The sequence below is a fragment of the Cyphomyrmex costatus genome, unplaced genomic scaffold (assembly GCF_001594065.2).
Source record: "Cyphomyrmex costatus isolate MS0001 unplaced genomic scaffold, Ccosl1.0 scaffold123, whole genome shotgun sequence".
NCBI lineage: Eukaryota > Metazoa > Arthropoda > Insecta > Hymenoptera > Formicidae > Cyphomyrmex > Cyphomyrmex costatus.
Genome location: NW_017275207.1, coordinates 254,654 through 280,358, shown reverse-complemented (window position 1 = coordinate 280,358; position 25,705 = coordinate 254,654). Strand labels below are relative to the sequence as shown.

The 25,705-nt window shown below is 32.8% G+C and overlaps 1 protein-coding gene across 1 annotated transcript; it reads right to left on the bottom strand.

Annotated features, from left to right (window-relative positions):
- On the bottom strand, window positions 1-25,705 carry LOC108780563 (protein PTHB1). Its single transcript, XM_018548322.1, is given in 21 exon segments — window positions 1-237; window positions 481-618; window positions 2,331-2,501; window positions 3,315-3,598; window positions 5,090-5,332; window positions 5,574-5,819; window positions 6,140-6,317; window positions 8,413-8,543; window positions 8,776-9,023; window positions 9,489-9,780; window positions 14,343-14,431; window positions 15,262-15,593; window positions 20,873-20,912; window positions 20,981-21,175; window positions 21,463-21,737; window positions 21,816-22,024; window positions 23,254-23,507; window positions 23,665-23,832; window positions 24,382-24,497; window positions 24,708-25,046; window positions 25,568-25,705. Coding segments are annotated over 21 exon segments (4,323 nt in total).

Below are 25,705 nucleotides of genomic sequence, written 5' to 3'. Positions count from 1 at the left end.
TTATGAAGAAGCGCGATCGCTTGTAGCTTCCAATTGTTCGTTCTCGATTATGTCAGCTTCTCGACAGCTATCAAGACGTTCAACCGCGTGTACCAAACGTTTCTTCAACTTGGTGAACTCTTTGGTAGACGTCATTTTGGTTAACGTCGCGGACTTTGTATCTAGATGACTCGTGGGTTTTCTCGAAGTGGATCGTAGAAAAGCGCTCAGGCTGACATCAGCGATTTCTTCCCAGTCCTGAGGAACCGATCGAACGAATGTTTATCGAGATAAAAGAGATAGAAGAAAACAGCAACAGCATTGCCGATTATGATGTAAACAATATTTCCTTGTAAATGACAGCACAAACTGATCAAACTATGTTTCTTCCAAATGGTTGATTAATCGAACTTTTATCAATGTTTTTAGTAGTCGGACCTATTTTAGCCACTTATTGTCGTAAAGCGAACAGATTGAATTGCACTTCGCCATAATACTTACGAGCCCGTCGCACAGCTGCGGATCGAATCCGATCGCGGCTTCGAGCATCGCGTACTTATCGTCGTTTACATTGAGCCGCAACAGTAGGAGCAGTAACCTCACGACGCACCGCAGACCGTGGCCAGCGCGTTCCCGTTCCTGCAACAGCCCAATTACTGCGTTACATCACGCCGTATTGACGGACAGCACGTCGCCAATCTGTTCGGATAATGCGAACCGAGATTTGGGTCAGGAATCGAAACCGGTATAATTTTGACGAGGTCAGGCGCTCCTCTTAATTTTTTCCTTTTACATTTATTAACTGTTTATATTTTTTTATATCATTGAAGAAGTCGAAGCTATCGTAAAACGATTTTAATCGACTGTAGACTCAAATTGTAGAATAGATTATTAGTAGTCTTTATATTGTAAGAATATTCTTCGAAGGAAAGTTGATTTTGGTACAAAAATACTCGCTTGTTAACTTATTTCGTTTACGTTAACATATTCCCGCAACAGTGGATGGATATTACATTTGTACTCGTCACTTTCTCCAGATTAACAAATTATTAATTTTAATTCAATTCCCTCCGATCGTTCTTTGCAGCATGTCGGCTGTCATGGATTAACTTGATAGCTCCTTATAAGAATCCAAATATACAAAGAAAATGAAAAGAAATTCAATGATTTTGAAGATTAAAAAGTAAATCCATACCGATAATTTTATTTTCGCCTGCACTGAAAAACAAACTAAATTTTTATAAATATTTGTTTGAATAGTTCTGAGTTAAAAAAGATTTACTAAATATATTTTAATATTTTTTATTGAGTAAATATTTATTTATTGTAAGTAGATGTTTAATTAATACTTTTCGAAGAGAAATATTATCAAGTGAGATTCAATAATTTTTTTTTCAATATATTTTCTTGTATTTTTAATTCGGTTTTATAACACTGAAACGATCCTTCCCATATCGTTGTCTCTTTCCCTTTATTGTATCTATCTAAACATTGCTCTCCCGCATATCGTGCGAATCGGCGCTCAAATCGAATTCCCTTTCTTGGAGCGCCATAAATCTCGCAAATAATAAGCCACTCGAGCGCGACGAGAGGGATCGAGTAACGATCACGAGCACGTTGATATGGTTTCGCGAAACCGCCATTGCATCGGTGCGATTGCCATCTCCGCTTCCAGATTGGCGCGCGATAAAACGTGGCATACTGTATCGACCGCGATCGGCCGTCAAGTGGTTCGCGTGTTTTATACTGCCGAGATTATGGTCGCCGCTCGCTGTCGCTGTCAGCGTTGGGTGAATAAGCGAAGGCAACTGCAGCGGACAATTACAACGTGAGCGACTCGCGAGCACTATCAAGCAGGTTCTGAGACTACACTTCAGCTGTAGGATTGGTTGAGAATGTATTTATTACAATTTTCTGACGCGCGAGAACGCATAGAATTGCAAGTAATAGAAACAAAAGTGTTTATATTCACTTCCACTCAGAAAACAATTTAAATCAGTTAAAGGTCAAATTTCTATTTGTAACAGCACGAAATATTACCGTTTTATTGTGAAATATATTAGGATCGTGCGAGATTTAGTCTTATTAATGTAATAAATAGAGACTAGAGACTATTCATTCATTTCTATCTACGCTATTAACTGCAGCTCAGGTAGAAATGAATGAAAGCGCGTTTATAAAAGTTAAAAGAAGTCAAATTATTTCAACAATTTTACACAAATCTTACAAAATCAGATTTACGTTGAACGTACTTTAATTCAACGTACAGCTGATTAAAGATAGATCTCAGAACGAGTTCTCTGTAAAGAGAAAAGGATCGGCTGTAGGAGGGCTGGACATCGGTCAATTACCGCTCGTGCGATCGCGAGATCGTCCAGAAGCGCGAAGATCGCGCGATAAGTCAACTCCAAGAGGAACGGCAGTCCGGTCGTGCCCAGAGACCGGGTATTTCGCTCCCTCACGGCGCGCAGCATCCTCCTCTCGATGTTTCTCAACTGGGTCGACAGTAGCCCGATCTCATTCTGTATTTGCGAACAAAAAAGCATGCTAACGAAGAGAGAAACGAGTGTAATTAATCGACAGTAACGACGATGTTAATGAATTGGACACCGCCAATACCGCCAGCATCGTCAATTGACTGCGAGAAAAACATCTCAAATCTTATGAGAAAGATAGAGAGAGGGAGAGAGAGCTAAGTATAGAGATAACAAAAACAAAAAAGTTCTCATGTATCTGTGCAAAATATTGTGTAGGCTTTTATGGAGATTTTTAATTTAACAAGGTTTCAATTTTTGTTTAAGATGGAAGTTAAAATCAAAGTTGAAACATTAATAAGAAGGACAAGTGTTTAGCAATTTAATTTGAATGAAAAATGGAGTAATATTATCGAGATATATTATCGAGGGGGTAATCACTTAATGTAATCGTTGGACGGAGTTACTGAAATTATTATAAAATTTATATGAAATTCCGATAATTACATACGCAACTACAAGAAATAATTGTGTAATATTAGATAAAATCGTTTATTTCACCAAATGACCGTATATATAGTAGGAAAATTGTTTCTCATCAAATAAAATTATATAAAATCAAAATGAAATTATGTAATCTGTAGGACAATATTTCAGACAGATAGTTACCCCCTCGTATATTATCTAAAATTAAAATATAAATCAGATATAAATAAATAATTGCATGTAAAGAGCAACTCATTTAAGATTACGTTTAACGTAATACGCGTTTACATACAAAATGTATTTCTTTAAACTATTTGATCATTGCATATCAAAATTAAATGTAATTTACGTAAAAGCCTCAATTAAATAAATTACCGCAATTTTGTCCACCTCCTGGCGACTATGATAGTGCGCCTCCATCTGAGATTGTACTAGCTGTATATGATTTTGCGCGATGGCGGTCGTAAAGTTTCCGGTAGCCTTGTCTTTGAGCCTATTCACCAGCTGCTGCACCACCAAGGCCATTGAAAGTCCGTCGTTTGATTGCACTCGGTATCGATTGCTGGTAGCGCCGGAAACGATTGTCACCACGCTGCCAGTTTGCAAGTGCTGCAAGCCAAGTGCGTTCCAGTTTTGCCTCTGTACATCTCCTGTAAACTCTGCGAGGAATTATCGTGAATTAAAATCTTTTCGCAAACTTCTCACATAACTTCTGAAGAAAACAATTCAATAAGAAAGTTCAATTATTCAGTTAATTAATTCAAATGACTGTACATTCAGAAAAAACTGTGTATACTGTAAATTTAAATAAATATTGAATAACATCAATTGAATATTTATGAAATGTAAGCATGTATTTGATAGACAAACCCTCAATTTGATTTTTAATTGTTATTATTTTTTAATTAGTAAATATTTATGTTTTATGTGAATAACTATTAGTACTATTCAAATAATTATTCATTAAAATTTAGTATATTTTTCTCTCAATGTATTCTTCTATTATTATTTTTATTTGAAGACCGAAACAATTAATGTTTAATTTTAACAATATGCAATAAATGTTCTCAATAAAACATTTCTTAAAATCATTAAAAAAATAGCTTAAATTTATATTAAAACATTTTTCATGATAGAAATTACGGTTGAAATTCTGGGATATTCTTTATATTTTATCGTGAGATTTGAAATAAGACATTGATATTTTTATGATTGATATATTTTTTGTCCTGAGCGGTTTCATGGGAGGGAAGGAATTCACTTAACGAGAATTTTACCGACTTTAAATTACGAATCTACCAGGTGTGCGAGGCTTAAAGTCGAGAGACCGATAAAAGGAAGAAAATGTGCCGTGATTGAAGAGGTCCGGGTAAGGTCCCTGGGGCCCGCGATGTCTGATTATCGTATTAGGTGGGCCGAGATGCCGCATGTTTAAACCACGAACGAGAGAGACTGGATTCCTTAATATCGCCGTTCGCAAACGAGACATCCTAATTCTCTATCCACAATTTCCTAGCCCGTAATTTCCGACGGGGAACAACCGGGGGGAAATACGAGGTGGTGGAAGTAAAAAAAAAAAGACCCGTGAGATTTTGGGGAATCCTTTACGACGATGGGACCAGCAGGGCGGCAATACAAAGCTATGTCGTTTATAATGTCACGTATGAAAACAACCAATTTCTCCACGACTTATAGATCGATGACATTCGTGAGAACTTTATATTATATTTAGATATCGCGATTGCATTTCTTTATCAAATTGATGATATAATCGCGATAGTATCATGTAACTTATACATATGTATATCTATTTCATTAAAGATGATATTGTTACACTTTGTGACAAATATAAAGTTTAAAAATTTATATAATTTTATTGATGACGTCGTTTCTCTATGATAAATATAAACTCAAATCTTCAGAGAAATACTTGAATCTCAATACAATGCAACATTTGTATAGTACACAATTTTTAAAAGTTAAAATTAAACAAATCTAATAGGGGGCTCTCTCTCAGAGAGTTTGTTATCGTATGAAACCACAGAAAAATTTATAGATTCGAGGGAATAAGTTTTATCGCGGTTGCAGCCCTGGTCACGAAAGACGAGAGAGGTAAGGGGTATTATAAACGACGGTTCCGATGGATTTACCGGGAAATAGTTGGCTAAAAGCCACGAGCGGCTCGCTGCACTTGATGGTCGCCGTGAAGGTGGACGTGCTCTCGGGTGGGCAGGCCCTCAGCATCATCTTCAGGGGTAGTTGGGTCGTCTTCTGAAGTACGCGTAGGCTCCCACGATCCGCCGTCTCGTAGCTCGCCGTGATTCTCACGTCCGACGACATCGCCGGTAAATCCATGGTTGAGTAAATCATTAAGCGCAGAACGTGCCTGTCACCTTCGCATTTGCATGATTAATTAGCGAAGTGACATACGTAACGAATTTACCGACTATCATTAACATTCTGTAGCAATTCTATCACTTTAATTATGAGAAATAGGAAAAAATTAATGCGCGAAGGATATGCATTTTTCCGCAGTGTCATTCTATTTTTCGCGTTTTAATTTTATTCTGGAACTGCTATTTTCTCGTTCGAGACTTTGCGTCGTAAATATGTTACTTTACGTGACTCGCTTACAAAGGTTGGTAATAACATGGCGATCCTTGTCGGCGACGAACGGCTTTGAGACGTCCACACATACTTGAACATCGCGAAGCGTCATATACGTGGACAATTCTATGGTGATCCTGCACATTAAATTACGACCCTCTGAGTCGTCCTTACAGTCGTCCTGGTTTCCGCGTGGACACGGTTCCAGATCCGCAGATACGGTCACGGATATTATCAGCTCGGCGTCCATGGTGACGTCACTGAGTTGATTGCCTTATAATTTTGATTATAAAATAATTAATGTCCATAATAAAAGCCGATATTCATAGTCGGTTATTATTTTTAAGACCGTCTTAAGTCTAATGTCTTACGATACTAATACAACCCTCTGATTGGGTTCGTGACATCTCAGGGGACTGTATGTTTAAAACAATCTTAAATATGAGAATCGACTATAAATACCGGCCAAGCTAAATTTTAACCGCAAAATAGGTAATTTAGTCTTCGGGGAAATTCTTGCTAGAGAACTTGTTTTTTTTTTTGTATCGTTAACGATTGTTTCAGGGGTATATTGATTCATACTTTATTCGTACCGGAAGTCTTATTTTTCTTCGCTAATTTGCGTAGCTCCATGAGCTCATCTTCGGCGGCCACGTAATCGTAACCGCGTCGATGCAGAGGAGGTGCGATAAATAACGACGGTTCCGAGCCCAAGTAGCAAGCCTCTAGCTGGCCCTCTTCAGAGAGAACGACGATCACTCCATCTAAGTGCTAAAAAAGGAAATATTAAACTCTAGATTACAGTTGCATCGTTGCAAAAGGAAAAATCAACCTCAAATTGGTCAAAGAAACCGTAGACAAAAAAAAAAGAACTGCGGGAAACCTGGAGTGACCTGTACGCATCATAGTTATTATCTCGCAGATGTGCAAAAGCAATAGGAGAGCTAAATTAAATACCTGCTCGTAAAAGCGATCTGACCTTTAAAATTAGAAATTAAAGTAACCCGAGTACGATGATATGCTTTTGATCTTTCTAATTTTATTACTAATTATATAAACTTCATTTCTCTTCATTTTAAAGAAAAGTCCCTCAGATGGTTCTTTTTGCGTGTAAAACTTCAGTTCGATCGCCTATGGCAGATTCTTTTCATAACGGCAAGCTGAAAGGCTATTTCTGCTTTTGTCATTACGAGAGATAAGATAAAAATAATCACTCGTCGCTATTTTCATTCTGGCGTCCGGCTGATTTAGGCGTTTTTCTAAGCGTTTTCTCGTGTTGACGCGGAACCACGCGAAACAGCTCCAGTTGCCGCGACGATAGTTCGCTGATTAACAAACCGGAGTTCTCGGTATTAAGCTAATTAGCCAGCAATTCGCGCGTTCTGTGTCCTCCGGAAAGACAACAATGGTAACCTTGCTGGCCGCGCGCTAGCTGTGGCAGGACGATAAGATAAAACCAGGGTGATAATTGCCGACTCCTCGTCCTTCCCTGCACTCTTGCGGTTTTTTCCTTTCCCGGTCTTTCATTGGCGACGCCGATGTTAAAAGCCTTGAAAGTTTCTTTCGATCGTCATTGCCACGAGCTCTTCGCTTTTATCTTCACCACTTTTTTTTCCTTTCCTGTCTTGCGGTTTCAAAAATTCTTAAATAAGGACAATTCATAAGATGGTCAAACGTGTCTTCGAGCAATTTGATTATCGTTTTATGTCAACATTTGACGCGGTCTTCACAAATAGATAAAAGTCAGCAAAACATGACCATAATTAACTTTGAATCTATAGTGGAAGATACAGATAATATTTTTCGTAAAATCTTTAGTAAAAAATTTACTTTTTTGTATAATTGTATGTACATTACTGAATTTGATCAAGATAGATTTTGTTTTATATCGTTTAGAAAATCTTGTAAAGGAAAACAAAATGTATAAGTTTCATAAGATTTGTCGTTATAGAAGTTCAAGATTGTTCCACTCTTTGTTAGCTTCTTTAAAATATGAAATAGAGAAGCTACATCAAAGAGGCATCTGATAACAAGGACGAGATAGATCCGTGCTTAACATAATATTGTCAGAGAAACAACGGCTGGCGGTACCGATAGTGCGACACGGAAGAGGATACTCCGATATGGCGGAGGTCTCGGCTCGCTTCTTTGTCAAATGTCATCGGCTTTGATTGCGGACTATCGTGGTGAATGTATGTAGATATGCGTTCTATCGAGGCCTTCTTTCTTTCTTTCTGTCTCGTTCCCTCTCTTAAAAGGAATTCTCCCATATTTTCTATATGTCACTATCCAATATCCGGATAAGATAACCTTTCGAAAACCAATAATTTTTTCCCTCAGTCTTTTTTCACTGGTAAAGCTGCCTTGTCAGGTACAGCATATCGACCATTTGTTACATCGCTATACCATTTCAATGCCATTAATAAAAATGAAATGGTAAAATAAAAAAACTGAATTGATCAATAGATTATCAATATGATCTTTGCTACGAACTTATAACCGAAGTACCTTTCTTTAAAAAAAATATATCGATTGTTATGTTTATAATATTGTTACTTATTACGAGATGATTAATAGCAAAAAAATTATTTATCCATTGTAAAATAATGAAGAAAAGTGAGAAATTTGTATAATATTAACGTTACAAATTAATTAAACTTTTTAGTGTAGCAATTATTGACTTTTTAGTTATTATTATTAGCACTTCATAATAATAGGAAATTGTTACGACATTAAAATTTGCTACTTCAAGAACAATTATTGGTTCCTTTTGAACTTTCTTTCTCAAATGGCGCTTTCTGTGACATAACATCTTGAGATGCCGCATCGAACAAGAATACGAACGTAGTATTATGCAATTGATTACCTGAAAATGCGCTCGAGTTACAGCAACCGGAGTAAAAGGTAACTGAGCTGACCACCTAAGAGTCGTGCCCTCGTAAATCATCAGAGTGTTCGTGTCAGCAATTACAAGCACCATCAGTTTGCCATCCGGTTCTACAAGCATTGTTCTTAGTTGACTCATTTATTTTTTATTTATTATAATAAAATATTTAATTAGGTGTGTCGCATCGCACGTAAACTATACTGGCCCAATTACGGTTTTCTCTAATTTGTTCGTTTTATCCTTGTCTTTTCTCTCTTCGAGAAAAAAATGTTTTGATGAGATCAAAATTTAATTTGCTTCTTTTCTGTTTTAAAAAAAGTTTTTAAATCCGTCATCAATTACCTATCACGTAAGGTTGAAAACAGAGTGCCTTGTACTCGAGCCTTTTCGAGTATTTTAGAATAACGCAATTGTCTTTTAGACAACACAGACTTTTCTCGCCGAGTATGAGAATTCCAACTTCGAAGCTGCTCAAAATAACGGCGCCGATATCGAGAACGGCTTCTCCGATATTGTAACTCCAGTCCGGTTCTAGATTCTTTGATTCTTCCGTGCGATCCTTACTGCCAAATTCCGCCATATTCTTATACCTGCGCAAAAAAACACATTTACATATCTATGTATATATGTGAAATCTCATTTTGTTAATATTTACCAGTGTAAGTTATACAAGTTGTGCGACGAATTTTGAAAATATGAGAAAATATAAACTTTTGAAATATTTTCTCGTTTTGCGTTACTGTTATTATCGTCACAACTTTGCAAATAGATACATTGAATCATTAATCGATAATTTTAAAAAATTTCGCAAATAATTAGAGATTTATGCTAAAAAATATATGATACTTTTTCTTTCCTTATCATAAGTTCTAGAGTGACTTTTAAATCTTTTGATAATAAAAGCGTTTTTCCCATTACTATTACGAATCCAATGATAACGAACTATATATCTCTTCACTAGTCCTCTCAGCTCATAATCCTGAAAGACGAGGCTGTAACCCGATATATCGCGGCCGCGTTATCTGCACACCGGCAGGTGTTCATTGACGGGCTACTTGGAACGGCATAGTGGAACAACCTGCCTGTAGCATTCAAGAATCCACGAGGAGCTTGGCGTTACGAAGATGTCGTTCCGCGAAACGTAGACGATCGGCTCTGGCAGCAACCGATTCCTGAGAACCAAGCTAAAGGTGGGAGTCTCTTGCTCGTAGAAGAGGAGCGTGCCATCCAGGCACTGAACGCAGAGGAAGTCCCTACCCCGCACACCGCCAAACGGTCCAGTTGTCAGGGACGCCGGAAATCGTGGTAGCAAATGCTCGTAAGCAATTTCCAGGTCGCAATGGTCTCCTATATAAAAGTAATAAAAAATAACGATCATTTAATTCACAATTAAATCAATTTAGAGATAAAATTGGTAATCGATATATTGAAATTATAAAAACTAAAATTTCTAAATCTTTCGAGTAGTTAGTAAGCTTATCTCATTACTTTAATTTAATCAAGAAGAATTGATGGATGAATTATCAAATTTTTGTAATTCGAGCATTTAGGCCCAGTTCTACTAATATAAAATTTATTTTAATATTGATTTATATAATTAATTTTTTTCTAATTTTAACACAATTAAAAAAATTAACTTTTTCTGAAAATATTAGAAAAAGGTAAGTAGATGAAACTGAGAGTTAATCTTACATTGGTAAAATTGGGTCTTAATAACTCGTGGTGGTAACTATTTTTCAGATTTATTCTTTTTCACTATACTTATACTTTCTTATCTATTTCAAAATTTTAAAAATACATTTATCAAATTCGTGTAATAATATTATTATCATATTTTTTAACAGAAAGCTTGTTGTCTATTGTATCGATATCTTTATCCGTATTCTTTTTTGCTTGTGCTTATTGGAATTATTAAATACATCACAACGCGTCTTAAGAATCTATTTATCACGCATTACGTAATGTTTATGAATGCATTCGAAGGAATGCGCGTTTCTTGATTTCTTTTTAATCGCAGAGAGACAATATTTGTCGGAACGGAAAATATAAGAATTGCCCCGCATTTTTACCAGGAGGAACAGTTTTTACTTTGGCATTAAATCAGGCCGATTATGTACACTTGTAGACATATATGTTGCAGTTAATTGAAGAAATAAATATGCGAGAGACGGATGTGCGAGCTGAGAGGCCGCGCTAGACAAGTGGCTCGAGACGGCGAACAATCGCGATTCCTGTCTGTATATAGGTCAGACCGCAATTCATCGTGGTCGCGTTTGAACGTGTCCGGACGAGAGCGATCAGTGTTTTGCTGAGTACATATATCACAACGGCAGTGCTATAATGAGTGTGACAAAAAAAAAAAGTGAGCGCAAAGTACGGACAAATACGTTCCCTTTATTCGAATAACGAGAATGAAAAAAAACGAGGAAATGATTAAAAATGCTAAAAATAAAAACAATAGAAAATCTAAAGTAAAAAAGAAATGATTATATTTAATAGATAAGACCAATATATAATTATTTTTCACATTATCGCCACCTTCTCACATCAACGTTTAATAATTATATTTTTATCGCATTGAAATTAGGGAAAAAGAGAGAAAAGGAAGAATAGAACAAAAGAAAGAGAATTGATCTTTTCTGTAAAAAAAAATTATAGCGTATAAGAGGAGAGAACGGAAAAATAAATTAAAGGTATTAAAAATTTGATGCAAAAAATAAAACCCTATTTTTAATCAAACGAATAAAATTACTCTATTTACAAATTTTGACATTAATTAACTAATATATGTAATGCCTTAACTCGAAGATTAAGAACTTGATTTCTTGTTTTGTTTCATCACGGACGATATTTATTAAAGACAGATTTTGCTATGAAAATGAAAAGATAATGCGAAAATTGGTGGCGCCTACTTGGCGTCAGGAAGTAGACGCGATGCCTTTAATGATCTTACGAAAGAAGTGAATCAGACAGTCGCAACTTATATGCATGTGAATATAACTAGCGTATAATTTGCGTTTTCTCGCGTGAGCGTGCGATCGGAGCGGAAATCGGTCGTGGACGGTTTTTCATCGAGGGAAGATAATCGTTCTCGCTTTCCGTTCCGCGCCGGTCCCCGCCAGGAATCGCGCGCTTCACGCGTTCGAAAGAAGTATACGCATTCGACGACGTAACGGCGCTCGCGAATTATTACGAAACACTCGGTTGTTATTGCTGCGTCTAATATCGGTTGGACTTAACGAGATACTAGCTCGAGGCGCCTCTCTCAATCCTGGATCGCACTGCGAAAGCAGTCTTTAACATTGGAACGGCTGAACCGATCATTTTTACCAGTAAACGTTTTTTATCAGCCACAAAGACTATCTTTAAGCGGCGAGCAAACTTAATTTTATTCCGATTTGATATATTAATAATAGAAATTGTAAAGGAAGGGAAACGATTTTTCATAAAATATATACGTGAAGACTTTTTTGAAATAGTATGTAGTACAAAGTATACAATTTATTTATGAATTATATATATATATATATATATAATACAGAGATTATAATTTAAATTGTAACATTATTATATACGCTATGTTACCATAATAGTATCATTATATCACATATTAGATGAAGATTGTGTAAGTTTTTAATGATCAAATCTATATGCCGATCTATGTGTTTCCCTGCGGCGATTATGTAATTTTCCATATTATGTCTAGAATCGCGTAGATCATTAATATTAATGGATAAATATTCCTCGTATGGAGTTCTAGGGTCGAAATTGTCTGATCCGACTCCTTGATCTTTCAAAGATGTTTTAATTTCAAATCGCACGAGGAAAACCTGCACCAGTCAAGGTGGAAATTGAAAAAAGTTTTCTAGAGTTACATAAATTGCTGTAGACGGAGGAAACGTCGAGAAGCGCGTTATAATGTCGCACTCGAGTACATCGTGTGTTACTTATGTTTTCGATCGGTCAAGATTATAATGAGCGAGACGGCGCGTTTTCGTACTTTGATACGCGATATCGTACGATTGAGTGATTAATATAAACACACATAGGTTCATATCTGTGCTTCACATTCAATGCTTCTTTACATTCAAAACAACAATTTTAAATACATTTATATATACATTTTATTCACACCATATAAAAAAAATTTGTGACTCTGAAAGTTCAATAAACGGATGCTTAGACAGGATTTTTAGTGCGTTAGACGTAAACTTTAATTTTTGGAATTGTTGACACCAGAAAGAAGTTTAATATTTTAAATTTTCTTTATTTTCTGTAAAAAAGTACTTAGAATTAATTTCTCATTAATATCGAATATCAAGGTAGCGAGTTGTTACAGGATATCATAATAATCGATATATTGCGTCAAAATTTGAAAATCAAATTACAGTCTCATTTAATATCGATTTTTTCATGCAATATAATCGATAAATTATCTCTCAATTTTCTTAATCGTTTTATACATTTCAATTCGTAGCTACTTCAATTATAAAGACGATTCGCGAATGTATGTTACACATTTTTGCAAAAAAAAAAAAAAAAGAAGAAACGATACGATATCAGCTGTGCAACTTGTATACAAGTTGCCGTAGATATCGTACGAAAATCGTTCCGAGTTATCGTCGACACGGCGCGCGCGTTTCCATCTTTCATCGTTGAAGATCTTTGCGCGCGAGAATAATTTAACGCGCTCGTGGTGCTCGTTAGCAGCATACCGCTCGCGGTCATTTTATCTACGCGGCCAGGACCGGCTCTCGGAGGACGCGAGTCTATGGGATGAACTGCTTCAAACCCCTGAGGGCTTCTTCAAGACCAAACGAAAAATAATTACACGTTCCCCTCTTCCCAAATATATAAATTACACATTGAACTCAAGAATTATAATAGTGGTATAATAATAACGTAACGATCATGAGGGCAACAAAAATTAAAGTACCTACACAAAAATAATGATGTCTCAGCTTTATCTTAACTGAATAAAATTTTGTTAATTCAATAAAAAAAAAACTGTTACAAATATATATATCTTTGCTCTTATTTTAATAACATTTTATTTGTTTCATTAATACTGTTATTATATTAACAAGATTATTTTTAATTAAAATAATGCTATTGAAATAACACTATTTTTTCAGGGTACAATAATGACAGCTATATTAGTACTTGTAATTAATTATTATAGTCAATAACAAGAGATATATTAATAAGGTGATTACAAGGCATGTAATGTAATAAAAATATGTACATGTATGTAATGTAATGCTCAACATGTTCTATCCATATATACTTATTTGTTGAGGTTACAAAATCTAATTAGGGAAGCATTTTTTTAAGTCAGGTTTCTCGCGAGAATTCCAGTTAGACCTACACACGAGGCCCTCACGATCATTCGATCTTGTTGGGTCGTTATATAGCCGTGCTGGGGCATCTCTTCCGACGGCTGTTCTATCGTACGATTAATGTTATTACCATGACACTGAAATTTATATTCCGATAACACGCGGCGTACTGTGATTCTGGTGTCTAATTAAAAGAATAGAACCATTATAACGGAGAGTACAGATTGTTTTTTGTGATATTGCTTATTTTCTATTTTTGTTAAATGTAATGTACATATCTTTAAGTTAAGTTAACAATCAAAGAACGATTTGTTTACTATACGGAAAGAAAAGTTTTGTTAAAGTATTCTAAAGTATTCTAAGTATAAACACACACACACACTCACACAAAGCACACTTAAAACATACACTTAAAACGTAATGTTTATTAATAAGAAATTCATAATAAGAAAAGACTTATAAAGTTAATCAAGTAATTAAAAGAGAAAAATTAACAAGTTATAATAAAAATATGTTTGGATGCATTTTAATTTGTTATACAGTTATAATGTAATATATTCTGATACAAACCATGCTCAACGGAGCCTTGACTCAAAATTATACTGTAAATAGCAAGTTTTTTTGATGTCAGTACTGCAAGTCGAGTATCTGGCGAGCCTCTGAAACAGATCAATATCGATATGATCGATATCGATAAAAATATAACATTTACAACAACAAGTGATATTGCAAAGTGCGCTTATTTAATTAAAGATGATTTTAAACAGTAATTTTAAATAATATTCTGAAGTTAAACTACGAGACATTAATAGATAGATGTCTTTACAATTATTTTTAGTGTCTGTAATTTATCTAATTTTATTCATAATTATATACAAAATAAACTTAACAGATTATTTAAAAAATATCATACGTATATATTAAATTATAAATACGTATATAGTAATTTTAGCATGCACATAAAATTAATCTTTGTAAAGTTTTATGACAATTATCTATTTATTTCTTCTTTAATTGTTACATTTTTTAATTTTAAATGTACATTTTTAATTTTATTCTAATATATTGCCAAGAATATCACATAATTTTTGGCGTTTCGTCCCGGCTTCCACTACAATACCTTTTACTGATGAGTCCAGCAGTGGAAGCAAAAATTACGTGATATTCTTCGCAATATATTAGAATAAAATTAAAGATTTTAATGAATTTATTGGCTTGTAACCCTGTTTCTCTTTATTATTAGTTTTACTTATTGAGCCTCATTACTAACATATTTTACATTTTTATTTCATTTCTTGATAAATTTTATAGATTAAGCGTAAATTAATTTTCTTCCACCGTAAAATTGATTTTAATTGAAATTATTTCTCGCTGTTCTGGCTTTCGCAAAAATCTTCATCACAAGGCCATACATTCCAGAGTTAAAAACGTACAATTCTTCACGACATCAATAATCCTTTCACTTCACAAATCTCGCGGTTTCACTTACGAGACGAATTTGCCCGCCTTCATGTCGACAATACAGTCGCTGATTTGCGTCTCGATGAGCAAGTCCGAGGACTTGTAACCGCTCGGTGACTTGGTCTCCTCTATCCATTGCGAGAACGGACTGTATATTCGAAGGTAGCCGCTGTGACTACCAGTGACGATGATATCCTTTCGATCAGCGCCGAATAATGGCGTGATCAGCAAGCTGTGTCTATCGAATGATTCATTTACTCCGCATTGCGTTCTCCACCACTCATTTGTCTTGAACAGCGACATTTCCGGAACGCCTCAAGAATTCGACGGCATCGTGACACGGATAAGGACAAAATGCAACTAAACGCTAGGGGTTTACACGCCGATGATCGCTATGACAACGCGTCGCCACAACAAGTCAACGTCTCAAAGCTTGAAGCTAAGGCTAATCAAACATGCAACAAAATTGCGGTGTAACTCCGCGTTAGCTAAATATCGTGAATGTCGAAGAAATATTACAGCTATCAGCAAATTACTGTATAAATGGCGTATAACTTTTCTAAGTTTCAAAACGGATTTGTGATACTTTAAAGAAATATACTTGCTTATTTAGAATAGTTAATTTCTGCAGATTCAACGGCGTATAAAATTTTTTACTTAAAATTTTTAATATTTAGTTTTAAAAGCTTTAAATATTTAACAAATGTATAATTGCTTAAAAATATTTAATTTCCAAATTTAGCTATCTACTTTTTTTACTTACAATTTTTAACACCTTCAAACCTTCAACATTTTAAAGAATTGTAAATGTTTAAAATTAATCAATTAACGCAAATTTAATAGCATTCTAAATTTTCTGGAATATAGTTCTTAATTATTTTCAAAGCCATTAACACTTTAATAATTGCTTGAAGATATTCATTTTATACGAATTTAATGGTTCGTCAAATTTCTTTAGAGTTTAGAATTTAATAGCTTTAAAACTTTAACCTGTTTTAAAATCATATTTGTTTAAAAATAGTCAATGCTTGCAAATTCAATAATTTGCTAAATTGTTTCGATTTTAGCTTCACAAACTCGAAAAAATTTAAATAGTTTTTTTTATAATAGATATAAAAACTTTTTAGATGTAAAAATTTGGTATGATGTAATTTGCGTAACAATTCATCATATCTTAAAATTGGCGTGTCATGCTTTTTTGAAGCCTCTATTCGTTGAGGCAGTTAAAGTAATCCGAAAATGATGAATTTCGGTAACAAGGAATTTTCGGGGACGCTCTTTTAAAAACATGGTAAAAATTATGATAATTAAAAAAGACTTATCCAATATGGCGGACGGAAAAGATGCGAAAATCTTAAAGGTTTTCCGATTTCGGCGAAATTTGAATTAAGAGGGCTTACGCAGACGCTGATTTCGAATCTGTGATCAAAATTAGGAAATTCCAAATGGTTAATCCAAAATGGCGGACGAAAGTGTTGCGAAATACATAAAAATTTAAAAATTTCAGCGAAATTAGGTAAATGGGGGTTACCGCGAACGCTGATTTTGATTCCGTGTTCCAAATTTTTAAATTCAATATGGCAGACGGAAATGTTGCGGAAATCAATAAGAATATAACGAATTTAATAAGACGCAAAGAAATGTAATTATAATTTAAAGCTTAATCGACTATGCTTTGGTGTAAATTTTGTAAGAGAAAATTATATGGTCGTTCAAAAAAAAAAGAATCGCGCGCGTAGCACTCTGTGAAGTTGGCACCCCTAAATGCGAATATTGGTAATATCATTATTGCATTCGTTTGTCCACTGTTTGTCCACGTATGTCCACCCGTTATTTTCTTTGGTCCACCCCGCAAAAAAAGGTTATACACAAAAAAAAATTGTAACATCCCCAAGTGATAATTTTTCATAATTATGTACGGGTATCGTTTGTCCACAACGCGCACGTGATTGTCCACCCATTATTTTCATTTGTCCATCCTATTTTTATTATATTTTTCGTAATAATGTAAAATAATCACTTGGGGGTGTTACAATTTTTTTTTATGCATAACTTTTTTTTGGAGGGTGAACAAATGAAAATAACGGGTGGACAAACGTGGACAAACAGTGGACAAACGAATGCAATAATGATTTTATCAAAATTCGCATTTAGGAGTGCCAACAACACAGAGCTGCTCTGTGAAATCAGCACCCCTAAATGCGAATTTTGATAAAATCATTATTGCGTTCGTTTGTCCATCCGTTATTTTCTTTGATCCACCCCGCAAAAAAAGGTTATACACAAAAAAAAATTGTAACACCCCCAAGTGATTATTTTACACTATCACGAAAAATATAATAAACATAGGGTGGACAAACGAAAATAACGGGTGGACAAACGTGGACAAACAGTGGACAAACGAATGCAATAATGATTTTACTAATATTCGCATTTAGGGGTGCCAACTTCACAGAGCTGCTTTGTGAAGTTGGAATCTCTAAATGCATATAAAGGTAAAATAATTATTGCATTCGTTTGTCCACTGTTTGTCCACGTTTGTCCACCCGTTATTTTCGTTTGTCCACCCTATGTTTATTATATTTTTCGTAATAGTGTAAAATAATCACTTGGGGGTGTTACAAATTTTTTTTGTGCATAACTTTTTTTTGGAGGGTGGACAATTGAAAATAACGGTTGGACAAACGTTGACACACGAATGCAATAATGATTTTACTAATATTCGCATTTAGGGGTGCCAACTTCACAAAGCAGCTCTGTAAAGTTGGAATCTGTAAATGCAAATATTGGAAATATCATTATTACATTCGTTTGTCCACTGTTTGTCCACGTTTGTTTGCCCGTTATTTTCATTTGTCCACCCTCCAAAAAAAAGTTATACACAAAAAAAGATTGTAACATCCCCCAAGTGATTATTTTTCGAGTTCGTATCGATTGCTTGAGAATTCATTTTACTAAATTAATGATTTTTTCGAAAAAATACGAATGAAAAGTATCAAAAAAACAAAGAACTGAATAAGATTAAAAGAAGACGAAAATCATCATCTTCATGACTATTTCAAGAAGCGGGGAAAAATAAAAAAATAAAAAAATACGAAAATCAATAATTTAAAATGAAGACAGTTAATTAAAACTAACGGAAAAAAAGGAAAAAACAAAAATAATAATCTCATAAATTAGACAAATCCGGAAAAAAATTTTAAGGATGTATAAATGCTTAAATTTTTAAAAAAATTAAGTAAAGAGAGAACCTACGTTGTAATTTTAGAGGAATTAACAAACCAGTTTGGTCTTTTCCAGATTTGTTTGTGTATCTCCAATAATTCTGAATCGCGCGCGTAGCGCGCGCAGGAAAAGGCTAGTATGTAAAAAAAAAAACACTATTCGACACCTGAAAATTTTTTTTACGCTGAATGCAATGTGTCTTTGGCAGAATTTGCATAGTAGAATTTTGAATAAATTGAGGTGAAATTGGTCGAAACTGATTATGGATCATTTTGTATAATCTTTTTACGGTACCTGTTTCTAAATAACATCTAAAAATACAATTTAAAAACTTCAAATTTTAATTCATGATTGCGTATAATTTATTTTCATTAATGATATGACTGTTAAAATTGTAAACTATCTGTAATTACGCGGTTCAATAAAAAATCATTTTTTTTCTTTTTGAAGTACTGTATTTGATTGTACGCAATATTATTTATAATATAAATAAAAATATATTTAAAATAAAAATTATGTATTATTTATATAAATAAATTATTTATATTAATAAAAATTATTTATTAATATGCATTTACATACTGAAAGACTTAATTCTTAATATAGACGTTTACCGAGTGTGATTATCAAAAATAAAGATGAATTCCCATTAAAAAAAATAATAATTATTGATTGTTGTGTGTTGACATTTTATTTTGATCAGTTTATACGTTGACGAATTACAAGTAAAGAGTTACTTTCAAATAATACTATATATATAAATTAAAAATACGTTGTACAATGATATCTCTCGTTTAAAAGTATTTGAATTGTACTTTTAGATGCCGCACAATTTATTTAGAAACGAAATTTAATTTTGCCGTTAAGAAATGCCATTTTTATGTATTGTCAGCTGATGTCATACCAGTATTCGATTTTCAAATGACAACAGCCAGAATGATAGGTTTTCATTTAGCAGTTTAAACAATTAATTAAGATTTGTGTAAGACCGTCGTTGTTGAAAACAAAGTGAATATGATAATGAAATCGGCCGATGACGGTCAAGTAGGATTTTGATTGCTAAATGTAATGTGTGAATTTTATTTACCACGTGTAGTCCTCAATCGCGTGCTGAAATTTTTCCAGACTTACAACGCAACTCTAATCAACTATACCGTAGTAATATCACTTTAGTTAAATTGACACAAACAATCTAACAAATTTTGAATATGTCTTTCAACATATTATTAAGATCCAATAAGATGCTTTAAGCATCAAAAATTTGTTAGATTGCTTGTGTCAATTTAACTAAAGTGATATTACTACGATAGTTTGATTATAGAGTTGCGTTGTAAGTCTGGAAAAATTTCAGCACGCGATTGAGGACTACATACGTGGTAAATAAAATTCACACATTACATTTAGCAACCAAAATCCTGCTTGACCGTCATCGGCCGATTTCATTATCATATTCACTTTAAACAATATATTATTTGTGTATAACAGTAAAAAAGTGTAATTGAAATAAATTTATTGGAGAAGTAGACATAAGGATTTTCCATACAAAATAAAAAATTATTTAAAAAAAATTATTTGTTTGATCAAAAAAAATGGTTTTTTTTAAATGAAAAAATATTTATTAAAAAGAAAAAATATTTATTAAAAAGAAAAAATATTTGATTCGATAGAGAAATGGTTTTTTTAAACGGAAAGAAAGTTTATTAAAAAAAAAAAATATTTGGTTCGATAAGGAAATGATTTTTTTAAATGAAAAAAGACATTATTAAAAAGAAAATAACGCATAATTAAATTTAAAATATGTATGTATTTTGTAATTTTGTAAAATAATCACATTGTATTTTAAATACATCACAGCTTTTATTACAATTTCATACACATTTTATTAGAATTATTTCTCATGAAAATGTTTACGATATTAACAATAATTGATTCTTATGTTTATATAGAAAAAGAACGCCACTATATGTATATAGTATGTGTAATAATTTGGTTAAATATGTATTGTATATTAGTTGTGTGATTATAAGTGCAATTCTCTTTATTAGTCAACTTCAACGAAGTCAGAAAGTTTCTTTCGGAGATGGAACAGCTGTTAATACGTTGAGAAAGTTTTGAGGGATCAGCTTTCTTTTCAATATGTAGAATTACATACATATATTTTACTATCTTTCTACTACTAATTATCATAATATGTTATATTAATATGTGCGCTAAATTAATATTGACTATCGACTTTCCTTCATTAGAATCGCGGAAATAATCTACAAGTAATCAAGTTAATTTGCTTGCTACATCAGCAGATATTTAGAAAGTTTTAATTCTTTTAAATTTTGCCAAATAGAGATGCACATTTTCGTCACAATAGTCTAATTGTACTCGCGCTCGCCGATGCTTCCAGATTTCCTTTCTTCTACCACAGTTGAAACTGTCTCTTTTAGTGTTTTCATACTTTGTCTGTAAAAAAATACATAAAATATGTAGTAATCGCGTGTAAATAAAAGATTTTCTTTTTTTAATATTACCTTTTGTACCATAATAGTTCGAGGGCAAATACAGTTATGCTAAGTAAAGCTCCGTAACCCATTGCGACTATCGCAAAATAGCATTCCGTAAAACCAATGGTGATGAAGCCTGTCTGACTCGAGCACATTGGCTTTTTTATGTACAAGCGATACTCGTCGCGATACATGAGCCCATATTCTCGCAGTTTCAAAGCTCTGAAGAAAATACTTTTCTCGAGTACTATAATACTATTGCAATTTATCTGTCATTTTATATAAATACAACGCAGTCTTTCTTCAAATTTATTTTTCTACACAAAATTGATAAATAAAGTACAACATTTCGTGCATTCTTAATATGCACTATACATATAGTAGAGGTTACTGTATGAATTTGATACGATGTGCACGTTTTCTGACAAAAATGTTTACGTTAAATTTTAATTCGTTTGAATTAATTCGTATTTTAAAGTGCAATATACGAAAAATTGACGTAAACTTACCCATTTTTTATTATCTCTAAATAAGGCGATCTTTTCTGTATCGCAATAACCGGATATATGTTATTCATATAATCAATCTCTGTAATACCGCATTTCTCTTCTTCTTGATAAGTGTGTTGCATAATTTGATACATCGGACTTCGTCCACCATGAAATGCAAAAGGTTCGTTCCTTACGCGCCGTACCCCTTCTTCAAGACTCATCCAGTTCGATTTGCGCCCTTTTGGTTCAATTTTCTGCTCGACGATCGCCTTTCTGATGGGGTCTTGTAAAGTCTATATATTTTCCAATAAAGAGAAAATTATTTTTGTCAATAGAATTATTTGTTGTATAATTTTAAAACTTTTATCTACCTTGAAATGAAGTCGATTAATTAACATATCTTGTACTCCTAGAGTTAACGGACTGTGCAAGAGATCGGAAAGGGTTTTGATTGAATCCGTAGTAGATTGCAAGAGAGACACTATATTCGCTGTGTAAGCTGCATAAAGGCTCAGCGATGCCAGTAATAACATAAGAGTGATAATTCGAGTTGGAATTCTGTATGGCTCATACGAATATCCTACAAATGTACGAAATCAATAAAATTTTCTATTTTTTACTGGATACACTGTTATTCTTTAAAGTAGTGTTATTACGTATTACTTTTCTTTAAAAAAAGGACAATTTTTAAATATACGTTAGATAAACATTAGATATACGTAATTAGATATACACATTAGATACACACACATTAGATATACATTTTTAGATATATAAATACTATTTTAACTAATATATTAGATATACAAATACTTTATAAATATACCATATATTTATGTAAGATAAATTATATTCTGGATCTTTATTTTAATTTTTGACTATTTTATCTTGACAAAACTCTTTTTATGTTATATGCTGACGAATCGATTTTTCTGAATTAAGTTTTTTTTTTTTTTATATGACCTCGTTGGTAAGTTAAAATATATTTTATAAATTTGACAAAGTTTATTCGATGTATGCTCGTCAATTTTACGTTATAATTGTAGATATATTGGTCAGTATACGATTCTCCTATCGTTTATTACCAATAGTACTTGCAAATGGAGAAATTGAAAAATTGATATTTGATTGAGTTAAACTACATATACGGAATTTTGAAGACGCCTGAAAATGACTCAAACCAAGAGTCGAAACTGGTTGCGTAATTTCAATTTTTTATTAAATCTATGTTATAAGCGTTTGAATATATTGTTTTATTTGTAATTTAAGTTTTAGTTCGATATATTTTTTTCAAATTTATTATATACTTAATGTTTAACTGCTTTATTGTTTTCATTTTATTACTTGACTCTTATCGTCCTTTTTCTATACTTAATTATAAATTATATTTTTATAAATATTAAATTCGTAAAGATATTTTAAAGTACATTTTAAATTTGCGTAAAATAGAAAATATAATTTTGTATTTTCGAATGTGAGTCGACGAATAGCACGTTGCGTATCAATACTTTAAAGTAATTCTTTCGAGAATGAATTAAATTCTCACATTTCTCTTGTTCAGATTTTTAATCGTGTAATGAGGTGATTATCAATAAAACGAAGAGCGAAAAACAAAAAGTCTGTAAAAATTTTATTTAGTTCATTAGAATGAGAGTGGAAATTCAGAAGAGATTCCGGAATACATACATATAGGTTTCAATAATTCCAAAATAATGTATAAAAGCTTCTACTGTATTTTACAAGTTTATTTTTAAAATATTTTTATTTACAAGTTAAAATTTATCAAAGCTTTTATATATTAGGTTATACCTTGTTGCGCAAATGCACCTAATAAGATGAGAAGATCATCGGTGATTGTCGGTTCACTAGCATTCAATTGGTTCCAGTAAGCTACTGATTTTCTCGAAGTACCTCGATAATGTTCCCATTTCATAGATATATATAGCAAGCAAAAGACGAGAATAAGGAATATAGCGGTTGCTAACCAGACGTTTTTTTGAAAAGGTAAGAAGAAGATGTTTTTTATGGTCGATAATAATGGTCGTCGGAACACGAAACTCATACTGTATAAAATTTATGCGTCAATAGTTTTATGATGTACATGACTTTATTATATTACATGTCTATTTAAACAAATATTTATTAACATTTGTTTAAATAGTCATGTAACATAATAAAGCAATCAAAGTTTTGATTAATTAGATTTAGGTGCTATTTTACCCAGTACGCGTGTATAGTTGAATATATTCCAGCATATGAATGCGACTTGTCATCATATATACAGGAGTGCCGCCAATGTCGATCTCCTTTCGCTGCAGCATCCCGATCATCCCGTCCCAGGATCCATTATTATCGCGTCCCCAAGTGTTGGAAATTTTGAAACTTACCCTACAAAATAGAAGAACATAAAATTGCAATGCATCATTTTGCCAGATTTATGCTTCGTTGTTTTATACAAAGAATTATTCGATTCTCATGCTCACAAATTACTTCACATATCCTTTAAAAGTATAAAAACATTTTTAAAGAAGACAGTTAAATATTATAGTTGTGACGAGATATTTTCTCGCATTCGAAGTTCGGCAAAGTCAGATCCAACATTTTATTTTTGCTGATAAAACGCATGATTCAAATAATTAAGCAGCTACATTTGTATAATATATATGTATATGTATTATATGTTTAATTATAATCTAAACGAAAACGATTTCGTTATGTATTGTACAATTGTCAGATTATTAAACTAATTGACTAATATAATCATATTTTTATAATAGATTTACTATCATTTATTTATAACAGCTTTATTATCAAGGTTTGCATTTAGAATTGTTAGATTTATAAAGTAATTGACAAATCGATTTTTTATTCCTCTAAAATTTCCTTCATAAACATTTTAACAATAATTATATTTTACAACTAAGAGACAAAACTCACGTTGCGTTCATCCGGTTTACTAAATGAAGTACCCAGATATAATTAACCTTTGTCATAGGATCTATTATATTATATTTATAATCAGTCAAGTGATTGATCGTGTCAGGATCTAACATCTGCAAAGATGAAAAAATTTATATATACGCAAAAAGTTTTGAATTTCTAAGTTACATTGTGGCGTTATTCTTTTTTTTCTTTTTATGGTAAAATAAAAGTAGGGAAGTGAAGTAAACTTATTGAATGCTTGTAAATGAAATATCTTTAATCATATATCGTTGATATAAGTAATGTTCATTACACAATGAGTGAAAACGTATTGAAAGTACCACGAGACAAGATTTAAGAGCCGTCTGTTGAAGATTCCTTCTCCGTGCTGAAGCCACATCGAAAGTACTCATTTGTAAACCGTTCTTGATCGTCCAGGTTCCGCGATTTTCCCATATTACTGCTCGTTGTGGACTCGGTCGATATACGGATGTCAGTTGAAGAAAATCATTATCGAATCTTTGAGCGAGTACCACATCACTGTCAGGATAGAGAGCTAAATCTTCAAAAACCTCTAAGTTGTCATTTATGGAAGTTATATTAGCGTTATCGATTATCATCCTTCGATCCTGAAGAAGCAGCCATTTCATCGGGGCGATGAACATTCTCTTTGAATGCGCCTATCGCGTAATGGTCAGATAAATAATATTTAATTGATTTAAACGGATGAGAGAATTCCCTATAATTAACTCATATATGCCATTAGTCCATGAACATTAATGACTTCTTTTCTACTGATAATGAATTGTAATTTATGCTAGATTGTGTAATCGTAAATAAACATTGTAATTTTTGGACGAAAATTTTAACGTGAATAAACTATGAGTTATAAAGTTAAAAATTGCATTATCTTTATTTTTTCAATCTTTTTAATTTGGCAAAGTTCACATACGTGTCTTGTGAAGTTGGCATCTAATTTTCAAAAATTTATCAAAAATTTAATGGTTAATTTAACATCGATAACATGATAATTATAAAATATAAATTATTATTAACAAACAGAATATATATATTATTACAAATAGAAAATATTAGTAAAATTTTAAATTTTTTATAAATGAGATGCTGTCGTTTTAACAGGAATTGTGTATAATATATATTTGTGCTCACATCTTACTTGCAATAGATGCTTGGTTCCTACCTGTCGTAAAACTTCGATAGCGTAATCACAGTTCATATCTAGCATGTACAGATTTCGATGCTCTAAATTGTTATGAATTTTTTCTTCAAGATCATCGTCAAAGTTATGAATGCCGTGCGTCAAATAATAGTTCGACAT